This window comes from Myxocyprinus asiaticus, chromosome 7 (assembly GCF_019703515.2).
Source record: "Myxocyprinus asiaticus isolate MX2 ecotype Aquarium Trade chromosome 7, UBuf_Myxa_2, whole genome shotgun sequence".
NCBI classification, from domain to species: Eukaryota; Metazoa; Chordata; class Actinopteri; order Cypriniformes; family Catostomidae; genus Myxocyprinus; species Myxocyprinus asiaticus.
Window position 1 is genome coordinate 41342501 of NC_059350.1, and position 23440 is coordinate 41365940.

General features: G+C 36.5%; 2 protein-coding genes across 4 annotated transcripts in view; one reads left to right on the plus strand and one right to left on the minus strand.

Annotated features, from left to right (window-relative positions):
* The window catches only part of LOC127443774 (OCIA domain-containing protein 1-like), a 13614-nt gene extending 4611 nt beyond the window's left edge, over positions 1 to 9003 (plus strand). For 2 of the 3 annotated variants that reach the window (XM_051702645.1, XM_051702647.1), the window contains 4 exons: positions 4290 to 4419; positions 5520 to 5677; positions 7056 to 7196; positions 8466 to 9003. In XM_051702645.1, coding sequence (XP_051558605.1) covers positions 4290 to 4419; positions 5520 to 5677; positions 7056 to 7196; positions 8466 to 8500 — 464 coding nt within the window. In that variant the 3' untranslated portion in view covers positions 8501 to 9003. The remainder of the gene's footprint in view (positions 1 to 4289; positions 4420 to 5519; positions 5678 to 7055; positions 7197 to 8465) is intronic. The other variant, XM_051702646.1, reaches the window with a different exon arrangement.
* LOC127443775 (cysteine-rich hydrophobic domain-containing protein 2-like) lies at positions 8961 to 19986 on the minus strand. Its single transcript, XM_051702648.1, has 6 exons — positions 19579 to 19986; positions 19053 to 19107; positions 14694 to 14849; positions 11760 to 11816; positions 11607 to 11666; positions 8961 to 10324 (listed from the first exon to the last, which is right to left on the minus strand). The coding sequence occupies exons 1-6, from the start codon at positions 19710 to 19712 to the stop codon at positions 10274 to 10276; spliced, it is 513 nt and encodes a 170-aa protein (XP_051558608.1). The 5' UTR covers positions 19713 to 19986; the 3' UTR covers positions 8961 to 10273.
* Positions 19987 to 23440: the final 3454 nt, after the last annotated feature.

The window sequence follows — 23440 nt, forward strand, 5'->3', positions numbered from 1 at the left end:
TGAAATGCCTAATGTTATCAGAAGAGCTATGGCCCTGAATAAACCCCACCTGATCTATATGCATAAGAGATGTCATAGCTTTGCTTAATCAGTTAGCCAAAGGTTTTGATAATATTTTAACGTCTAGCTGGATCAGGGAAATTGGACGGTAACTCTTACACTCGCTTGGATCCTTGTCCTTTTTAAGAATCAGACTGATCCGGGCTTGCGTCATGGTTGGCAAAGCTTTCCATTCTTTAATGATTCCGTATAAACTTCTAGCAAAAGTGGATCCAGTTCTGTAGCATAAGATCTAAAAAACTCAGTGGCAAAGCCATCTGGCCCTGGAGCCTTGCATGTAGGCCTGGCCTTAATTACCTCGCAAAGCTCCTCCAAGGTTATCTTAGAATCAGGAGAATTTTCAGCCGTCAGTTTAGGAAGTTCTAATGGTTCCACAAAGTTTCTAATATCCTCATCAGTAGACGAAGACGTGGAACTATAAAGATCAAGATAGAATTCTTTAAAAGCATTATTAATATCAATGGCTGGGGTAAATATTTCACCACCAGCAGATTTCACTGAGGGAATGGTAGAAAAAGACTTTCTCTGTGTAATATATTTATCTAGCCAGAAGTTTTCCTGCCTTGTCCCCAGACTCAAATTATGACTGTATTTCTTGAATAGCCAAAACTTCAACTTCCGCGACAAAATAGTAATTTATCTGTATTTCAATTGGGTCAATTCTCTAAGGCCATCAGACGACATTCGGCGCTTCAGCTCTGCCTCGGCACTTTAAATATTCCCTTCCAACTCCACGAGTTCTCGTGCTTTGGATTTTTTGGTGAATGAGGCATACTGTATGATCCGACCCCTAAGAACTGCCTTAACTGCCTTCCAAGCCACACCCACAGAGGACACAGAGGACCAGTTGGTCTCCATATAAACATTGATTTCAGCCTTTAGCATTTGTTGGAATTCAGGATTTTGAAAAAGGGATACATTAAAGCACCAACTATATGATTTCCTTTTCTCCATATGTGGCAACACTTCTAAACTCACCAGGCGTGATCTGAGACTAAAATGTTTCCATTTGAGCAATCAACAACAGATGAAATGAGGGGGAAAAAAATCTATTCTAGAATAAATCTTATAGACTGCTGAAAAAAATTTATAGTTCCTACCACATGGGTTCAAAAGTCTCCAAATATCTGTGACCAAGATTTTTACACATCCTGTGAAGCGTCAGTGTTTCTCTAGGGGGCTTATGCACTTTTGCTTCACTATGATCAAGGACTGAGTCCATCAAAAGATTAAAGTCTCCTCCCAGTATTATATCATGAAGGGTGCCAGCGGCTTGCAACTTCCTTTCAAGATCTATAAAAAAGGCCTTATCATCAATGTTAGGTGTGTAAATATTAGCCAAAATAAGACTTTGCCCCTGAATTTCTGCTAAAACTATAATGACTCTTCCTAATTTATCTTTAATGTGTTTGAGACATTTGAATTGTAGATGCTTACTTAGTATAATGACTCCCCTGCTCTTACTTGATCCAGCACTAAAGAAAACATTGTCCACCCCATATCTTCCCAAATGTTTCAGCTTCCTGCGGGGAAAGTTTCTTTCTTGAAGAAACACTACATCATATTTCTTACATGTAAGAAGAGAAAAAACCTTCCTTCTTTTTATGGAGTGCCCCAACCCATTCACATTCCACGTTGATGAGAGACAATCTGCTCATATTAACATTTGACATTTTGATATATTAGAAAAAATAGATTGTGGGTCACAAACAAAATTATAAAGACCACATTCCAACATTAGTGCAACAATCAAACCCCAAACATCCCCCCAAACCAAACAAACAGAAAAAAGAAAACGTGCACATTAACCCTATGCATGACAGCGCCAACTGGCGTCCATCCTTCTAAACTCAGACAGTGCATGTACGCCCACAAGAGCCCCCGTGACAACTTTGCCGTCAGATTGCTCAAGTCCGGTGTTTCTATAAAAATTTTGCAAACTCCAGCCAATAGGTGGAATAAACACAAAGAACGTGTAGATTCATCCACATAACTGTCTCGAAGGTGTGTTCCTCCACAAAACAAACTCCAGCCACTAGGCGGAACCAGCACAAAAAGAAACAAAAAAGGTGCTCAGTTTCCTCGGACAGTCAAGTGGATGTTCAGTGAGTCGGTCCATTCGGCTGCAACATGAGTACCACAAAATAACTTACTCAGTCCATTGACTTTATGAAGTACATCGCTTGCTGGGGACATGTAAATATTTCACGGAAATCCTTAGCATCTATTCTCAATTTGGCCGGGAACATCAGTGCAAAGCGACTTTCCATTGATGTATGAGTTTCTTGCATTCCTTGAAACGATAACGTTTCTCTCTTGTCAAATTCGCAAAGACTGGGAACAAGAAAATGCTGTGGTTCTTCCAAGAAAGCCTTCCTTTACTCCTCACTTGTGTAACACGAGATCTTTATCGGATGATCTCAGAAATTTGGCCAAAATTGATCGGGGCCTGTCTCCCTCAGCGGATCACTGAGCCGGAACCCTGTGAGCTCACCTGATTTCCAACTTATGGCCTGTTATATCGAGCAGACTCAGAAAGAGCCCGTCCAGGAATTTCACCATATCCTGACCCTCTGCTCCCTCAGGAATTCCAACAATATGGAAGTTATTTTGCCGGCTACCGTTCTCCATATTTTCCAACTTCTCCCAGACATGCTCCAAATCCACCTTGGTCGCCAGCAGATTAGCAGATAATTCCCTCTCCGATGACTCCAGATAATCGATCCATTTCTCGACATCCCCCACTCTTGTAACCAACACCATGCGTGAAGGACGCATGAATCAAGCCACGTACAAGGTTATCCTGGAAGAAAACTTGCTTCCTTCTGCTCTGACAATGTTCCCCAACTCTGAGGATTAGTTTTTCCAGCTCCATGCCACACAGCCAGGTCAATCAAGATGTGGATGGAGGACCACCGGATCAAGACTCTGTCATGGCCAGCCCAATCTCCAGACCTGAACCCCATTGAAAACCTCTGGAATGTGATCAAGAGGAAGATGGATGAACACAAGACATCAAACAAAGTCGAGCTGCTTGAATTTTTGTGCCAGGAGTGGCATAAAGTCACCCAGCAGCAATGTGAAAGACTGGTAGAGACCATGCCAAGACACATGATAGCTGTGATTGCAAATCAGTGTTATTCCACCAAATATTGATTTCTGTACACTTTATAGGTTAAAACATTAGTATTGTGTTGTTTAAAAATGAATATGATTTTTTTTTTTGCATTATTCGAGGTCTGAAAACACTGCATCTTTTTTGTTATTTTGACCAGTTGTCATTTTATGCAAATAAATGCTCTAAATGACAAAATTTGTATTTGGAATTTGGGAGTAATGTTGTCAGTAGTTTATAGAATAAAACAAAAATTTTCATTTTACTAACATACATACAGTATAAATAGTAAATACAGAGAAACTTATAATTTTGCAGTGGTCACTTAATTTTTCCAGAGCTGTATATATATACATACATGGATACTCTTCCTTTTATAACAGGAAATGTTTCCAAAAAGTATTTGGACACTTAAGCCACACTTTAACTTGTATTAATGGCACTGCAGTAGATCGCATGCATTACTGTATCCCAATGCAATGTGCTCTGTTGTATACTGCACATTTCTGCAAATATGATGGATCGTATTCCATGCATACAGAAAACAGTATACATGCTATATACTCCAGAAATAATAAGAGTAATATAATAGTATGCTATTCCAGGCACAACCAATGTGATGAATTACACTTGTTGTTACTCTGCTAGGGCACCTGTGCGAACTTAAGGCGAACTGACTTCATACATTCACTAAAAAAATAAAATAACATCAGTTCGAATAATTGAAAAACACGGCAAAAAAAATGAAAAAGTTAGTTCTGACAATAGGTCGAGGTTAATTTGTTTGCAGATTTGTATTATTATCTACTGTAATGCAATACAATTAAAAATATATTTTAAGTGTGGCTTGGTTTTCAAAATATTTTGGGGGTCACTATGAAATTTGGTTGTTAAATGCTGAATAATCTTAATGATTTTCTGCTAGTGATGTACTCAAGATAATATAAATGTTTTGTTATATTGTATTAGGTCTACTTACAGCCTCCGGTAGATTCGGCTCTCTGCCCAAAGTAGCCTGAACAAAGTAATACTTAATGTAGTGTACATATGTGATTGTTTATTGTCTGACTGGACACTAAATTAACATTTGTATGGGTATGTGTGTGTGTGCTAGTTGCTGGTGTTTTTGGGTACCTCGGAGGGAAGATGTCATATATGAAGACATGTCAGGAGAAGTTTAAGAGCCTGGAGAATTCTCCACTGGGGGAGGCGCTGAGACAGAGACAGCACCAGCAACAACCAATGTGAGCACACAGACACAAAAGGGCTTAACCAGCTTTCACAAGACTGATATTTGGATAGGTTTAGCCAATGGTACTTTTGGACTTAATTATTGTTCTGAGTTTTATTTCCAAGGGTTTGACCAAGATAAGTGTTTTGTTCTTACCTCAAAGTAATAGTTCACCCAAAAATGATAATCCTCTCATCATTTATCCACCCTCATGCCATCTCAGATGTTTATGACTTTCTTCTGCAGAACACAAACAAAGATTTTTAGAAGAATAGCTCAGCTCTGTAGATCCATACAATGCAAGTGCATGGTGACAAACTTTGAAGGTCCAAAAATGCACATAAAGCCAGCATAAAAGTAATCCATAAGACTTCAGTGGTTTAATCCATGTCTTCTGAAGCAATCCTGTTGGTTTTGGGTAATAATGAATCAAAATGTAACTCCTTTTTCACTATAAATCTTGACATCTGCAGTCTCCTTGGTGGTCAAGATTTCAAGTTCGATTACACTTCCTAGCGCCATCTAGCTCTCTGCACATGCGTCAAGCACAAGGAAGTGTAATTGAGCTTGAAATCACGATTGTGCCTAGAGACTGCAATGGCAAAATTTATAGTAAAATAGGAGCTAGATTTTAATCCGTTCTCACCCAAAATCGATTGGATCACTTCAGAAGACATTGATTAAACCACTGGAGTCGTATAGATTATTTTTATGCTACCTTTATGTGCTTTTTGGAGCTTCAAATTTCTGGCCACCATTCACTTGCATTGTAAGGATCTACAGAGCTGAAATATTCTTCTAAAAATCTTTGTTTTGTGTTCTGTAGAATAAAGGAAGTCATACATAATTAAATAATGAGAGAATTTACATTTTTGGGTAAACCATTCCTTTAAGTAGATGGCTAACGCTCCTCTTTTTTTAATATCTATATCCTGGAATATTTGGTCCCCTGATCTGCTTCATTTAAATAGTATGAAATACAAAATAATTTTAATTCCTAATAACTTGATTAAAAGAATCAAATTGTGCCCTACAGCTATAACTAAATGCATTTTTTGTATGTGAAAACACCTAAACACTAAATGTGATTTCTATTCTCTGTTTTTCTCTCAGGTTTACCCGCGAGCAGTCTGAGTTAAGTGATCCGAACAAAGCCAATTTTGATCAGGCCTTTCAGCTTGATGATCAGAGAGATCAATCGTTCTCCTATACCAGAGATTTCACTTACAGTGACATGCCCTCACCATCCAAGTATGACAGCCAGCTTCAAGGTAAGTAAACGCCTTTATCTGTTTAGATAAAAAGCTTGCTACACTGTATGGCTACAGATAATTTTACCCAGTGCAGGACATTGATGCATGCTGGTTATAATGTCTAAACACAATAATAACTAGGGATGGGCATTTCGAGTAATTTTTGTAGTCGAGTACTCGAACACATAAAAAACGAGTAATCGATTACTTGAAATTTAGAATTTCATTTCAACCTTCAACTTTTGAACCTGTTTTTTTTTTTTTATTATTTTTTTTTATGAAACTATGCACTATGCATAAACAACAAGATCTAGATTCAAAAATGACAAAAAAAAACTAAAACATCACATTTTGATACGATCACTTTAAATAATGGCAGAATTTTCTTTGTGGGAGAACTAAAGGCAGGATTTAGGTGAGAAGCAGTTTCAATGTTGTCAAAGGCAAAGGCACAAAGTAAAATCAAATTGTAGTATTCAAGTATTGTTTTTACTGGTCAAATATTTAAAGCCGAATGAGTACTCGATTAATCGATTACTTGTGCACATCCCTAATGATGACATGGTGGAAATGGGGCAATGTATCTGTATTTGTACTTTCATAGTTTTTTTTTTATATAAATATAGATTAAGAGCTAGAAAGGGAGGAACATACAGCATAACTAGGAGTAGGAGCTGAAGCTAAGCTGAACAATACATTGGTTTTTAAAAACGCCTTAAAGGGATAGTTCACCCAAATATGAAAATTCTCTCATCATTTACTCACCCTTATGCCATCCCAGATGTGTATGAGTTACTTTCTTCTGCAGAACACAAATGAAGATTTATAGAAGAATATCTCAGCTCTGTAGGTCCATACAATGCAAGTGAATGGTGGCCAGACCTTTGAAGCTCCAAAAATCACATAAAGTAAACATAGAAATCCGTAAGTCTCAGTGGTTAAATCCAAATCTTTAGAAGCTATATGATATGTGTGGGTGAGAAAAAGATAAATATTTAAGTCTTTTTTTATTCTAAATCTCCACTTTCACTTTCAGATGTGAAAGTGAGACTAATCAGGCACCACATGTGACTTTCAGATGTAAAAGTGAAAGTGGCAATTTAGAGTAAAAAGGACTTTGACCTGTTTCTTACCCACATCTATTATATTGCTTCTGAAGATTTGGATTGAACCCCTGAAGTCATATGGATTACTTTTGTTTACTTTGTGTTTTTTGGAGCTTCAACATTCTGGCCACCATGCACTTGCATTGTATGGACCTACAGAGCTTAGATATTCTTCTAAACATCTTTGTGTTCTGGTGAAGAAAGAAAGTCATACACATCTGAGATGGCATGAGGGTGAATAAATGATGAGAGAATTTTCACTTTTGGGTGAACTATCACTTTAAATCCAGCAGAACTATCTAACATTGAGGAGGACGAACAGAAGCAGCATCCTGTTCTGTACGAAGAACTGCAGAGTAAAAACAAGGAAATTTATGAAGTCACAATGATTCAGAAAGCAGACACATTGCTGAAGCCGCAAACTGATAGAGGTAAGACCTTTTAAAACATTTCACTTGTTAATTCACTTTTCAAGTGAGTCAATAAAATTACTATAATTAGGGGTAGATTCAGTTATTTAAATCATGGGTACTCAACTTTGGAAAGCCGGAAAACAGGATCCCTTTAGCCTCGAGGGCTGCACTCTTTTTTTTATTTTTTATTATTAAAACATAGTTTAATTAATTTTTTATATAAATGAGGTGAGCAGACTATGCTATTTAATACATAATGGACACATGTAATTAACACAAGTAAAATAAAACATTATTCATAGATATATAGCAAAATTCTTGTAAAAGTGTGTTCTTTCAAAAATAAAAACTGTGATATACCAATTATTATAATGATCATATACAGGCCAATATATTTTTTGTTTGTTTGTTTTAAAAGATCCACACCTTTACAAGCAGGCCATATACTGCAGCAGAATACACCACTCTAAAAAATGACAATGTACAATTAAAATGTACATTTTGAGAAAAGTCAATATTTTTTTGCCATAAATGATTAGAATGATTATCTGTTCTGTTGTCACTGTCAAAGACTGTCATGACACACTGGCCGCCTAGTGAACACACACACACACCAGAGATACAGTGCCCTCAGAACAAGACATTTATATCCAATACTAGCTCAGAAAAGTGCTTTAATGAGACATCATTATCTATTACCCACTTTTCAGAGAGTTATTTTAGGTAACACAAATCACTAAAAATAAAGCATTTGGGAGATGTCTCAACTCCGTTATTGCAGGATTACCCTTTTTTCCTGTTATTTCTGTTTGCGACAACCATACAGTATACCTTGGAGTTCGTTTGTCACCCGACACTGGGTTGATGCGCAGTATGGCAGTGACGAGCAGGTGTGGAAGAGAGTGTAAAGTGACTGAGAGCACGCACAAACTGTTATAAACGCGCATGTGCAGACTGACCCTGTACTCCTGTTATATAAAGTGGCTTATTCTCATATATATATATATTCACGGATTTGTAGTTTAATTAATTACTTTTATTAGTTTGCCATTTCTTTTCCTCTATAACGGTTTAGCAATACTGAGAATTACTGTAAATGCTCTAGAAAATTGAGGACTCAATTCATACACATTCAATAATTGTGTGATGACATCATGTGGGCCACAAAAATATCGCCTGTTGAGTAACATGGGTTAAAATTTATGTATTGAGAAATGTTTTTACTGGTAATAATATAAGAGGGTGCCATAAGAATTTTTTTTTTAACCCCCTTTCTTTGGTAAACAGGAAAGAATATATATGGAGACGCATGGGAGGAGTGAGAGCTACCCTGATACACACTGATTTGGTCTAGAATCGCTGACTGCACTTGTAACTGATGTCTTTTAAAATATAGATGTTTAACTGTGTCTATGAGATGTCCTGCCAATGACTCCATGTCAAGGATCATTAGTTAAAGATGCAGCTGTTTGTTTTATTTGATTTATCAAAAATATTGAATTACACCTCAGCTATGGGGGTAAAACTAAGTGGATGTTGAGACTTTAAAATCATGTACTATGTCACTAATTGTGCATTGAATCTAATCTGACTATAAAGACTTGGTTGATTCAGTCATACAACAAAATAAAACAAATGTATGCTAAATTACCTATAAGTGACATGCCATAAAAGTCAAGCTGGGCATATTTTATTTCTGTACACACATTGTACATAAATACACAGAAATCATTTTTAAGAAAAAAAAAAAAAAAAAAGATGTCCCTGGCATTTGGGGTGACATCAAACAAGAACTTGAAGGACACTGTAATTTAAGTAATATAATCACGCACACTTTGTACTTTTTATGTTTTGAGATCTAATAGGACCAAATGTCTTAAGAGTAATGGGACATTGCTGCCTTATAAACCTACATTTAGATACATTTACACAAGTATAGTTCACTAAAGAGAAAAGGCCTGCATAAACAGTCTTCACAAAAAAATATTCACACCGTACCCAGGATTGAAAGAGATGAAAAACATGAAATGAAAAAAAAGATGTCTTTCTGCCTTGGTGAAGCTCCAACAAATGTGAGTTTACACTTTTTTTTAAATAAAGAAAAATAATATTATATATATAGTTTGGCCCACAATAATTGATGCTATAATGTGTCTTTTAACATTTTCAATATGACCTATATATTTAGTATTGTTTTTGATTTGCCTTACATTTGAGCAAATGACAACCAAGGTATGTCATAGGGACAGACAGAAACAATCACCCACGCACACAAATCAAGAGACAAACTTTTGATGCTCATCTTTTAAAACTGAGCAAGTAAACAAAAAAGAGAACAGCAAAACGAATTCTGTGCTGCATCACTGCCCATTGGTGCACCTGGACCGAATCAGGTCCGTGAACTTAACTAGACTCACAAAAGTCCCAACGGAGTCTAGTCGGTGGGCGGCACCGTCAGTGTTTGGCTGTCTTCGAGTATGCTTGATAATTTGTGAGGAGGAGAGACAGGAAAACTATGCATTGTGCAGTGACCGTGTCCTTTTGGCTCTCAGCTATCTGATCCTGGGTTGACTCAACCATTCCTTATGCGTCCTTAATAAAAAAAATTATCTTTTAACCAATACAGTAACAGAGTTTATTTCGACAGATTATTTCACAAAGATGCCACTTCCTAAGATCGTCCTGCTCCATTCCACAGTGATTCAGAAAGTTGTAGGCATCAAGAAGTTACTTATCTTGTGTGTAGATTGTGTGATTAAGGGAGAGTAGACGGTCCAGTTTGGAGCTTTCTTTCCATGGCCTCCTCACAGGTTTTGTGTAATCATGTGACAGTAAAGGTCCCTCTGTGTGTATTCATGCACTCACGAAACTAGAACAGCACAGATGTGTGCGCTAGCCTGTGCAAATGTGTGTGTGGGTTGTAAACAGTGCTTTCTCAGTGAGGAGTGCTGTAGTGGCCCTTTGGGTGTGATGTGAGTCTCTTGCTCAGTGTGTGAAAGGAAAGAGGACAAGGCCACATGATAAAACCATGACAGTACCAGAGAAAGGCACCTCAGGAAGACCACGCCAGAGGCTTGAGTTCTGGCCTGCCTCTGCTAATCCGGCCTGAAGATGGGTATCTTGGGTAGAAACTCTATTAGGATGACCTGTACATGGGAGAAAGAAATAGTGAAAAGTTGTGAAGTGTGTCATTTCTGGAGCCACTATCGGAAACTAGGGATGTCAAAAGTACTGGTACTCGAGACAAAAAAGAAAGAAGGAAAGATTAAATGATAGTGTTTCTGCAGTACCAAGTACGGACTCAATACTCGTTATCGAAATAGGTATCCAATGAAATACTTATTTTTTTCTTGTTTCTGTCAAGTCAACATGACAGGGCCATTTGACTTCTGTAATGTAGTGAAATGTGATATTTAAAGGGATAGTTCACCCGCAAATGAAAATTCTCTAATCATTTACTCACCCTCATGCCATCCCAGATGCTTCTGCTGAACACAAACGAAGATTTTTAGGTCTGTAGGTCTATACAATGCAAGTGAATGGTGGCCAGAACTTTGAAGGTCCAAAAAGCACATAAAGGCAGCATGAAAGTAATCCATACAACTCCAGTGGTTAAATCCATGTCTTTAGAAGTGATATGATAGGTGTAGGTAACAAACAAATCAATATGCAGGTCCTTTTTTACTATAAATTTTAACTTTCACATTCTTCTTTTGTTTTTGGCGATTCACATTCTTTGCGCACATCGCCACCTACTGGGCAGGAAGGAGAATTTATACTTAAATATTGATCGGTTTCTCAGCCACACCTATCATATGGCTTCTGAAGATATGGATTTAACCACTGGAGTCTTATAAATTACTTTTATGCTACCTTTATGTGATTTTTTTTACTTTCAAAGTTCTGGCCACCATGCACTTGCATTGAATAGACCTACAAAGCATCAATGATTTTCTCCTAAAAATCTTTGTTTGTGTTCAGGAATGTACATATGTAAACCCTGATATTACACCGCATACATTTTTCTGTAATAGCTGTGCACACAGCATATACACATAGATGGATGGTCCTTATACTAAGACTGAAAGTTTGCCCCACACTTGGTGCAGGTTGCCAGCTTGAACAGAAGCAAGAAAGTCACATCTGGGATGGCATGAGCAGGGCCATTAAGGTGCTCCTGGGCCCCAGGGCTTAACATTTCGCTGGGCCTCTGTCATGCCATGCTGACTTGGATCACAACTTATATTATAGCCTCTGTGGGTTTCTGTATGGAAACAATATTTATTAAAAATCTGTTTAGTACCTATAGTGGTGCAGAAATTAAACACTTTACATTTTAAGTTGCATATAATTTATTTGACACTATGAACTACGTTACTGCCCAACTAGCTTTGGCTGTGTGTGTGTGTGTGTTTATAGTTTGCTTACATATTCCATCATGTTGTTGGTTTCACACTTCCTTTTGCTTAGCCTCCAATGCAAACACAGCTAAACGAAAGGAAGAGACATGAGAAGGTAGCAAAATTAGCTCTGGATGGAAATGACAAATAGCACACAAGCACGATACAAATATGTACATACCTTGTGATACAATCGGCTGTTTTCCCACTCCAATAACTTCTCTATGGACTTGCGTGTCTACAAATCAAAGAGATTCATTTATTTATCATATAATTCATACATTTCAACAAGATGGCCTGTTATTAATGACTAGTGTGTTTTTATTTGTGAACTTCACTGATCTGTTCTTGCTGAATAAAAGGTTGTTAAAGAAATCTTGGTAACACTTTACAATAAGGTTCTATTCATAACATTAGTTAACAATGAACAATATTTTTTTCAGCACTTAGTAGTTTTGGTTAATGGTAGTTTCACATTAATGCCCGACCAATATATCGGTTGGCCGATATTAGCCTTTCACCGATATATCGGTATCGGCGTATATTTTACCGATAAGCGCCGATATGAAAACTTTTTTTCAGAACATATAATGCAGAAAACAATGCTTTAGATTTGGTGTCATAGCGTAGTTTGTCCAGCAGAGCGGGCTACGACTCCATTGTTTACAGAGCTGACTCTGAACTGACGGTGGCTCTGCAGACATGGCGGAGTTAAACGGTCTCTTCTTGTTAAACTGCTAACTAGGTTGTGAAATACATACTGGAAAGTTAATAAAAAATGACCCCATCATTTTATATAACATTAACCCTTTCCCTGACAACCATGTCACTCCTGTTTATCACATCTGTTTTCTGTTAGCCAGCTATAGTTTGTCAGTGCACTCAGTAATGTAGCAGATTGAAAGGTAAACATCAGTGCGTCTTTTTGCAGCTCAGCAAACAACGGTGCGGTGGTGGATTGTGTGTGGCGAGTGTTGATTTCACGCTTCGCTGTTACCTAGTTGGTGAGACACAATGCTGGAAAATAAATAAAGTCCATCTTTTACTCTCCGTGGCAACGAGATTATAGCTAACTAGTTAATCACGTAGCTACTTTCATTGTTGTCAGTGTGTAAACATGTATTCACCAAACTGTTTTGTTCAGGATTCACAGTTTGGTACCCCTTCAACCGAACAGTTCCAGTCATTGCATTTATAAAATGTAATATTTAAAAGTCTGGCTTTCCAGACATTAAAATAGGAAACGTAATAAAAGTAGATTTAATAAATAGTATATTTGCCCTGTGTAAATAATAATTTATAGGAACTGTATCTAAAATAAATGAGGGGTGATAAATACTAATACAACAGGCTGGAAAAATAGACATTTATTCATTTAATATCCTATTATATATATTTTGAATGTGTTGAAACATGACACCGGGCAACGCACCCTAAAAACAGCACCGTTAGAACGGTTTCATACTGAAGATCTGCTTAAAAGTACGTTTTTTTTTTCTCTCCCGTAAATGTAAACAAGTGTAAATGCCAACATCATCATATATGTTGAAAGGACTGATGCCTGTCAACCAAAACATGAGCTCATTGATGTCATTAAATGAGTCTGCTTTTTTATTCCATCAGTTACTCCTGGTCGGAGGCTTCCGTATATATTTAGTTTATACCTAGTGTTACGTCCTACCTACACTACCGTTCAAAAGTTTAGGGACACTTACTCATTCTTTATTTATTTTTTATTATTTTTTCACATTTTAGAATAATAGTAAAGGCATCACAACTTTGGAATAACGAATGGAACTATGGGTATTATGTTGTGACTAAAAAAATCCCAAATAAATCAAAACTGTGTTATATTTTAGCATCTTCAAAGTGGCCACACTTTGCCTAGAATTTGCAGACATGTACTCTTGACATTTTCTCAACCTGCTTCTTGAGGTATCACCCTGGGATGCTTTTTAAACAGTACTGAAGGAGTTCCCATCTATGTTGGGCACTTATTGGCTGCTTTTCTTAATTATTCGGTTATTTTTTAAATAAAATTTTTGTTTTGTAATTAAATAAATTAATATAGTGGCACAATTATATTTTTGTCTAACATTTAAGCTTACGCCTTCAGATCAAAAGATTTTTAAGATCATGAGAAACATTTCAGGCAAGCGACCCCAAACTTTTGAACAGTAGTGTAAATTTGATGGTGCAATGGTCAGATATTTTGTAGAGTGTAAATTGTGACTTAGTGCCCATTTACGCCACAACTAGGCTAAGCTGTAACGTACATATAGCTGGTGCAACCGGCCCCTGATGTTTATTTAGCTATTTATTTTATTTTTATTTATTCTTTACTTAAATGATCAGCCATTGACTGATACTAAACAGTACTGATGTTTATTTAGCTATTTGTTTTATTTTTATTTATTCTTTATTTTAATGGTCAGCATTTGACTGATACTAAACATACAGTACTGATGTTTATTTAGCTATTTGTTTTATTTTTATTGATTATTTTCTCAGTGTTCATTTCTAGAATTTGTTGACAATTCATATCGGTGCAAAATCGGTGCACAATCCACATAGAAAAGGTCTGTTTTCATTCCAGCTCAAAAATGTGCTATATCACTCACCATATCGGTTATCGGTGAATTTCCCCCCTCTAAAATCGGTATCGGTCTCAAAAATCCCATATCGGTCGGGCTCTATTCAACATACTATGCTAATACATTTTAAAATTAAAAATTGTATATGTTAACATTAGTTACTGCAAAATAATTATAAAAATGCAGCTTGCTGTGGTTTAGAAATTGCACATTATTATTTTATCACACTAGTCTCGTTTTAACATGCATAATGTTTAAGTCTAGTGGATAGAATGTATCTTCTAAACAGTGTGTATTTTAACATTTTGTTCCAGCGCAATGCTTGTCCCTTACACTTCCATTACACTTCCAACAGTGCATTACTTTACATGTAATTGTTCTTTGTTTTTACAAACTGAGGGACACATGTAAATCAATTTCTGTGGTAATCAACAACATGTCTCAGATGCCATTGATAAAGCTTTTCTTGTATTCAACTCTGAACACTTCTTTAAGTGAATATGAACTTCACGCAAACTCACCCTTTTGCTAAGACAAATGACCGGCCACAGACTAAAGCCCAGAGTACAGCAACAGCACAGACAGCCACAAAGCAGCCAGCGCACATTCACCGGTAGAGCCTTCCTCAGACAGCCGTTCACATGGTTTATGCTGGCTTTGTACTCCTCTGGTGCTACCTAGACATGAATGAATGATGCATTTGTTAGAATCTCTCTTACCTAGGGTTGGCACTCATCCAAGATATTCCAGGTTCCATTTCTCCAGGAAAATTTTTATTCCATTCCAGGACGCAAAATGTCCCAGAATTTCAATATTTTCCAGACACACTTGTTTATCAGGACACTATACAAGGAGGAGAATGAAACGCATTCTCAAATGAATAAGAAATTCTGATTAATTTTAGTGAACTGGTTTGTTCAGAATTGATTGAGATTTGCACTTTGAACAATTATTTAAACTTAAGTCTACTTACTATATTGCTTTAATGTTTTGGAAAACATGTCCAAAAAGGAATGTCTTTCCTTTCACTGTAAGATCTCTTGGGTTCATTATGCCACAGAAAAAAAAAAAAGAAGCCTATTTTTAAGATTTACGCATTTCGATTTCATTACAAATTTCCATCAAATAAAATTTTGTAAACTAAATGTATGTATGTATGTAAATGTATGTAACTGGTAAAACTTTAAAAAATCAAAAATTATTATTATTATTTTTTTTTTTACTTAAAGCTACACTATGTAACTTTTGGCACTCTAGCAGTTAAAAAATAAAACTGCATGTGTCTTGCGGAAAATCATTGTTTTGGTTGTGGTTTGGCTCTGCTCCTCTGCGCGGATGAAACGGTGGCACCGGTGGACATCTTATCAGAGCGAATGGACAAATAAATAACGAAAGAAAGGAAAGGCGGATATCCGAAAACGTCATCTGAGCAGATAAGTGCCATATCTTATGCTATTGTTGACTTGATGTTTTGAAATAAATGACATTACAAAAGTTAGGCAACATTTGTTAACATTAGACACTTGTCTGATTGCTAGTCTTATAAGGTCAAACATTGAAGAGTTTTTATAACTGCAGGATATTCTGGCCAAATAGACCACAATAGTAACTAATTTAAAGATTGTCATTAACCTAGTTTCCATCCACTTTTCGTGCTATTTTGTTATCAACAAAGTGAAAATGCGTACAATTTTTTCTGCGAAATTTGCCATCTTCAGCCTGTTTCCATTCAAATTACCTTTTATTGATAGAAATGGTGTGCGTGATGACGTCATGCTTAAAAATTAAATTAAATTTGTTGCATAAGTTTTGGTTTATTGCAAAATAAATCTGCTCTTAAGCCGTTTCCATACAGAAATGTGTGTTTTGGTAAAATGGGGAGAGTTTTGAGACAATTCATTGAAATTAGACAGCTTACTGTCATTTTAATTTCATAAATAAATGCAATCAGAAGATGAGGAATTGCAATCAAAAGGGAGCAGTTGCCCTTCTGATAGGACTGTAATATTGGTCCTGATATTGCGCCTATCGCAGGTTGCCACCGGTTCTGACCCGAAAGCGAATCGTCATGGCCCTGTTCAAGCTGGCAACCTGCACCAAGTGTGGGGCAAACTTTCAGCCTTAGTATAAAGACCATCCATCGATGTGTATATGCTGTGTGCACAACTATTAGAGAAAAATGTATGCGGTGTAATATCAGTGTTTACATATGATACATTCCTGATATTCAAAAGGCTATTTTGAACAATCATCTAATCTAAAGCATCGCCATCACAGCTACATTATGTCCCGCATATCGTCCAGCAACTTTTAACGACCAACTGTCCTTGATTGTCATCTAAAATTTATTTTGGCGTCATAATGCAATTTTAGAAGAAGTTGAGAAGAAGCTCAACAAATGCGATCCGAGGTAGCCTACAGAGGGTTAGATTTAAAATATTTACAAGTATTAAAATGTTCAAAAGCTCGTTTTCTGAAAGTGAACTAAGCATTGGAGAAATAGTTCTGATCGTTTATAGTCTTGCATAAAAGTGTAGAACATTCTGAGAATGTCATTCAGCCGACTTTTTTTGTCTACAGGACAGGCTACGGCTAATTTAAGTTTGTGTAAAGAAAAGGCAAGTATATAGGCCTAACAATATTATTTTTTTCGTTTGGTAATTATTTATTTTATTTAATGCTTTATTCATTTGGTAGGCTAATTTATTTAATTTAATACAGGGAATTTTGCCGGCATTTTTTCAAAAGCTAAACAATAAGTTTATAGAATTGGGCTATATGTTAGGGTTCAAAAAAAGCACACTTATGCTTTTCTCCTAGTATTGTGTATTTATTTTTAATTTAAAACATCTTTGTGCATAGAAATTATATAATTTTTTGTATTGTGGGCTAATTCCATGACTGCCGTCTATTATTTTGAATGGTGTGGAAAAGTAACTTTAATAAATAAACAGATGGATTAAATTAATCGCAAACAGTGGCCATTCATTTGTTCTCCGTGCACTTGTCGATTACAGGTGCATGATACGATATATTTTTGTTGCCACTCCTGGAAGTGTCATATTTTCAGCATCAGATCTATATGCCGTTAAGATCAATTCATAATCACGTACAATAAATTGGCTTTCAAGGAAGTATATTGTCATCATGATTAACACAGGCTAACGACTGGGGTAAATTCTGTCATGTAACAATATATTTTTGCGTTAATGACAATTTTCTCGACAAAAAGTGTTTCCAAACCAGTTTTTCGCGACATTTGAAGTATCGACATAGAGTTTATGCGCTAGAGTTAAACGGAAAAATATTATGTCGACACTTGTGAAATTTTAGCAATAATTTATGTTTTCATCAGCTATATTTTGATGCGCTAAAACTTTTTTCGCAAAAAATCCTTGGAGGAAAACGTAGTTAATGTTACCAACCAGTGGTCAACATCATTTCAAGACTCACATGTCCTTGGCATGCCTAGAACTAAAGGATTTATTTATATAAATTATTGCCTTTATAAAGAAAAACACGTGTGCTAGCAAGTTAAATGTTCGGCACCGATTACAGTATACATATTTTATTTCACTACAAACACACACACGTTTGTGATTACACAACTATACAGAAACCATAGCAATAAAATATCTTACCTGTTGAGTAAGAAAAAAGCCATCTCTGGGTCGCTTTTAAATCCTTTCGGATCTCGGAGTTGTCGCCACATATGAAAAGCCAAGCCGATGTTGATTCGGGTTTTATTACAGACTCTGTCGCTTTCCCTTTTTGCTTGTAGACTGTGCTCTGTTCTGGGTTTCTTTGTTTTTACAAAGTGATTCCCTGGAGGTTTGCCATTTTGAATGATCTATGGTCAGTTTTTCTCATTTGTTTTGACAACAAACTTTCTGCTTCTGCTACTCCCAAACCACATATGCGCTACAGTAGCCGGATCTTATTTTCTCTGTGTACAGATATGATGTCAACATGCACAGGCGAATGACGTATATATGCAATTTCCTGCGAAATCCGTCCCGACAGCTCTAAAATATTTATAATATAATACCATTATTATAGGTTTATCAAAGTGTACTTGGGTAAAGACATGGTTTGGAAGATGGATTTTTGTTGCGCTCTCTCATTAATAACATTTTGTTATTTTTTTAACAAAACAAATCTGATGGAAATTTTTTATGAAATTGAAACGTGTAAATCTTGAAAATATTTGTAAGAGGGCATGTTTATGTCCATTTATTTGATTTAAATGTACATTTATTTTTTTACTTTATATATGTATGAACTACAAAGTTATGTATATTTATACATTTTAAAACATTTAAATGTTCAGTGTGCAAATTCACTTTAAGGTGCCTGACTGAACCTACTGGCATCACTGTATACTCACTTCCATTCATAAATGGCTAAACATCATATAACGTTCAACAGATCAGGTAGTTCAGGTGCATTTCATGACATTTCTATTTGAATTTGTCAAATTAAACAGATATGAGGGTGAAAAGATGACTGACAGAATTGTCCTTTTATAAATGAACCACTCGTTTACTAAATATTATGACATTATATATTGCTTAACGTTATTAACCACAGCCTGTTAGCCATATTTCCCTTTTATTCTGAAAGCGATCTTTGAAGAATCAGCAGGGCAGCAGTTTACAACTCTCCCTTTCGTTTCACATCTAGTTTAACTCCGTTACATGAGCTAGTAAGAGTTTATAGCCTATTTATAAACATTAATGAAGGAATCACTGTATGATGGCTATAATCCGAGGCATGTTTCATCTCAATGGGATTGAATAATTTCTGCAAGCTTCTGACTGAATTTATTAGAACGCGTTTATCATTTCCTGAAGGTGGAAAGGCATCAAAATGACACTCACCTTTCCCGTAAGGGCTGAGGGAAACTCCGACTCAAATTTATTGCTCAGTCCAAACCTGCGGGGAGAGAAAACCCACGTTAAAATATACTGAATCCCACTTTCTTAAATGTGAGCTGATGTCTATACATTAAAGTCAACAATGTCACTTTCTCACATGACTATCGTGGATTACTGTATATCTGGTAACTTCAATTTAAACTCATGCAATAAATGTGCCAGATTGGGTCTCAAACTCTAGTGGTCTGCCTACCTAGACAGCATTATGGGGCATAGTAGGCTTATCTAAAGTTAAAAAAATGTTGCCTAGGTAGGAAACTCACAAGGTTTGGAGACTAACCACACTACTACGTTTGCTGTTGTGTATTCACACTGATGATACAGATCAACGACTCCAGTATGTCTCCTGTATCTGTATTAAAAAAAAAAAAAAGAAAGAAAAAAAGCACTGCGCTTCTGGAGGTTTTGATTTGCACACTGTTGATTGATAATCTAAATAAATATATATTACAGCCACAGGGAGTCTTACACAGTGACGTGTCCGGATCCGTGCACTACCACCGGGTCCGGAGCGTATTTAAGCAGCTGCTCCTCCGCGGCCCTGTCCTCGTCCTCCTCTTCCTCTTCCTCCTCCTCATAAATCTCGTCGAAGTCCTCCATCATTGCCTTCCGCCTCGGCCTCTATGCTTCCCGAGAGAAGCGCCGAGAAAGACCGCGTTTCTCACACGTTACGGGAATATTGGCAATAACGCAGTTCGCACGACGCGGTGAAAAACGACCACTGAGGCGATACAGAAATCCGGATCAAAACATCAACATCCGCCGCAAATCTCGTGCGAGTTGATCTCGGTTTGTAACGCGAGATTATGGAAATCACATTTTGGGAGACTGCTCGGGGCTTTTTTATGTCTGAATTTGTTATCTGAGTGTTACCCGAGAGTTTTTTAGCAGAGACCGGCCACTTCTATTTAAATGAATGGGAGAAACCGGAACGCTCAACCAAGAAGTTCTGAGCGCCCAACGATCAACACACGTAGAAAGGAAGTCCCGCCTTACAGTTAAAAGAGCCAATCACCTTTTAGCTACAGATATAACCTGTCAATCAACTTTAGAACACGCATGCGTAATAGCTAAACAAGCCGGGAAAATTGCGTTTTTTAGCGTAACATGAGGTACAAAATCACAATTTATGATTCCCGTATTGTCAGATTTTATTGTTGATTTGAAATATGTTCCTTCATCTTAATCTTGACTAACCGTTGTTGAGAATTAGGTCTTTCTCCATTCAAGTAGATAGGAGCTGCACTAGCATGAATGGAAATAGCCTCCCGAGAGCGTTACAAACATGGCCGACAGTGAACTGACTTGCTAGACTTTGGTGTTTTCTGCAATCACTCTAACGAAAAATAATTAGCTCTTTGATCTTAAGGCACCCATAACTTGTCTGAAAATTACAGACATATTCCTCCCTGTTTTCTAAATGGGTTAGTGTTTTAATAAATAATTAGGAAATGGAGAAAAAAAAATAGAATTTGAAATTGTAAATGAAAAAGTTCATTATTATAATTATTAAAACAGGCTTTTCCTCTTGGCTTGCATTTACTTAGTCAAGGGAACATCATAATATACAAAGACAGCATACTGTAAAATAAGTAAACTAATGTAAAATGATTGAATAAAATAAACGAAGAGCAGTATAAATATTACTCATCATATCCTAGAATTTCTAAACATTTACAGTAATTAGTATGTAGTAAAATACCTTGCTTAGGAAACCTATAGTACACATATATATGTACTATATATATATATATATATACACCATTCAGCCACAACATTAAAACCACCTGCCTAATATTGTGTAAGTCTCCCTCGTGCCGCCAAAACACCACTAACCCGCATCTCAGAATAGCATTCTGCAAACCAGTCTGGCCATTCTCTGTTGACCTCTCTCATCAACAAGACATTTCTGTCCACAGAACTGCCGCTCAATGGATATTTTTTGTTTTTGGCACCATTCTGAGTAAATTCTAGAGACTGTTGCGAGATCAGCAGTTACAGAAACACTCAAACCAGCCCGCCTGGCATCAACAATCATGCCACACTCCAAATCACTGAGATCAGATTTTTTCCCCATTCTGTTGGTTGATGTGAACATTAACTGAAGCTCCTGACCCGTATCTGTATTATTTTATGCACTGCACTGCTGCCACACGATTGGTTGATTAGATAATTGCATGGACGATTGTTGGTGCCAGATGGGTTTGAGTATTTCTGTAACTGCTGATCTCCTGGGATTTTCACATGCAACAGTCTCTAGAATTTACTCCGAATGTTGCCAAAAACAAAAAATCCAGTGAGTGGCAGTTCTGTGGACAGAAATGCCTTGTTGATGAGAGAGGTCAGTAGAGAATGGCCAGACTGGTTCGAACTGACAAAGTCTATGGTAACTCAGATAACCACTTCATACAATTGTGGTAATCTCAGAATGCTATTGTGAGATGCAGGTAGGCGCTGTTTTGGCGGCACGACGGGGACCTACACAATATTAGGCAGGTGGTTTTAATGTTGTGGCTGATTGGTGTGTATATATATATATATATATATATATATATATATATATATATATATATATATCTGTATATACACACACACACACACACAATTGTAAACATTACATCTATATCAGTTGAGTGACGCATTCATAGTCATAGTGTGAATATATAACCTAATATTTCTAAATAGCAGGATTTGAAAAAAAAAAATGCAGCCATGTCATAATAATCAACCCCTATTGCATGTAGCCATTTCTTAAAAATGTAAGGCTACACAAGTAATTGTTTTAAAACAAAATTAAGCCTTCACTCTACAATGACACTTAAGTTTTAAAATTTAAGTTTAATGTCATAATCAAAAATGTATTTCTATGCAAAAAAAATGCAATTAAAAATAAGCTGTCACAAAAGCTAAATGAGGAGATTTTCATTACACAAGAAAAGCCATGGCTAAAAGTACATTTCCAAGGCACTTCAATTTCCAATAGACAAAGTTGGCAGCATCATTCATACATTTTTTAAAATATGGTAAAACAGCAACCTTTTTGGGTGTGGAAGAAAGCAAAACTTCACCAATGGAAATATTGATTTGAATATTAGAATAAGACTTGTGGAGCCCTAGAAGAAGATTTTTTGGATGTATGATACTAAACTGAAAATGAGTTTTAGACCCATGGGTTAGCAGTACGTCTGGAGTAAGAAAAGCAAGGTGATGACAAGAACGACACCATCCCCACAGTCATGCATGGAGGTGGGACAGTCCTGTTATGGGGGTGTTTTGCGGCTGCAGGAAACGGCTATCCTGACTGTGACTGAAGCCATGGATTCTTTCAGGTATCAGGCCATTTTGGCAAAAAACGTGATGCCTTCAGTGTGCAAATTGAAGCTCGTGAACACTGGACTTTCCAGCAAGACAATAACACCAAGGATACATCCAAGCTGTCCAAAATCTAGTTCAGGGATAGGTCGTGGAATGTCCTTGACTGGCCCTTTCAGTCTATCATTAAAATCCAATTGAAAAACTTTGCTAGGATTTCAAGGAAGCAGTGGCAGCACAGAAACCAAATAATGTCAATGAGCTGGAAGCTTTTGCTCTAAGAAATGTGTAGAAATTCCAATAGAGAGGTGTCCGAAGCCTGAGAACACTTACCTGAAACATTTATTTGATGTTATTAAGGGTAAAGGATGCTCCACAAATGATTGACTCTGGGGGTTGAACATTTTTCACATGACATTTGTGGAGAGAATTAGTTATTTTTTATTTTAAAATTTGGGTAAACTGAACTCTTTGTTCTCAAAATCATTCAAATGTTATTAAAGACTTACGTTGTTTACTGAGGTTTTAGTTGATGTGTTTTAATTCACAGCACCAGAACGTACTGCTAGTCAGGGGGGTTGAATACATTTGATTGCAACTATATATATATATATATATATATATATGTATCCTAGTATCTAAACATTTGCAATACATAGTAAAATACCTTGCTTAGTGAACCTATTTTATATATATATATAGAGAGAGAGAGAGAGAGAGAGAGAGAGAGAGAGAGAGAGAGAGAGAGAGAGAGAGATGTGTGTATAGACAGACAGACACACAATATATGCTTGATTTCCTATGTCCTAACAGTACTGGTGAATGTGATTGCAGTTTATGTTAGTAATGAATGATAACATATCATTTAATTATTGAAAATTTATGTACACCCATGATGGTATTGTAGGACCTTGGAATGTGTGTCAACCAATCAAAATCAAGAATTTAACACCACCATGGAATAATGCATTCATATCTTCCACAACTAATATTCACAATTATGACAGACACAACAAACA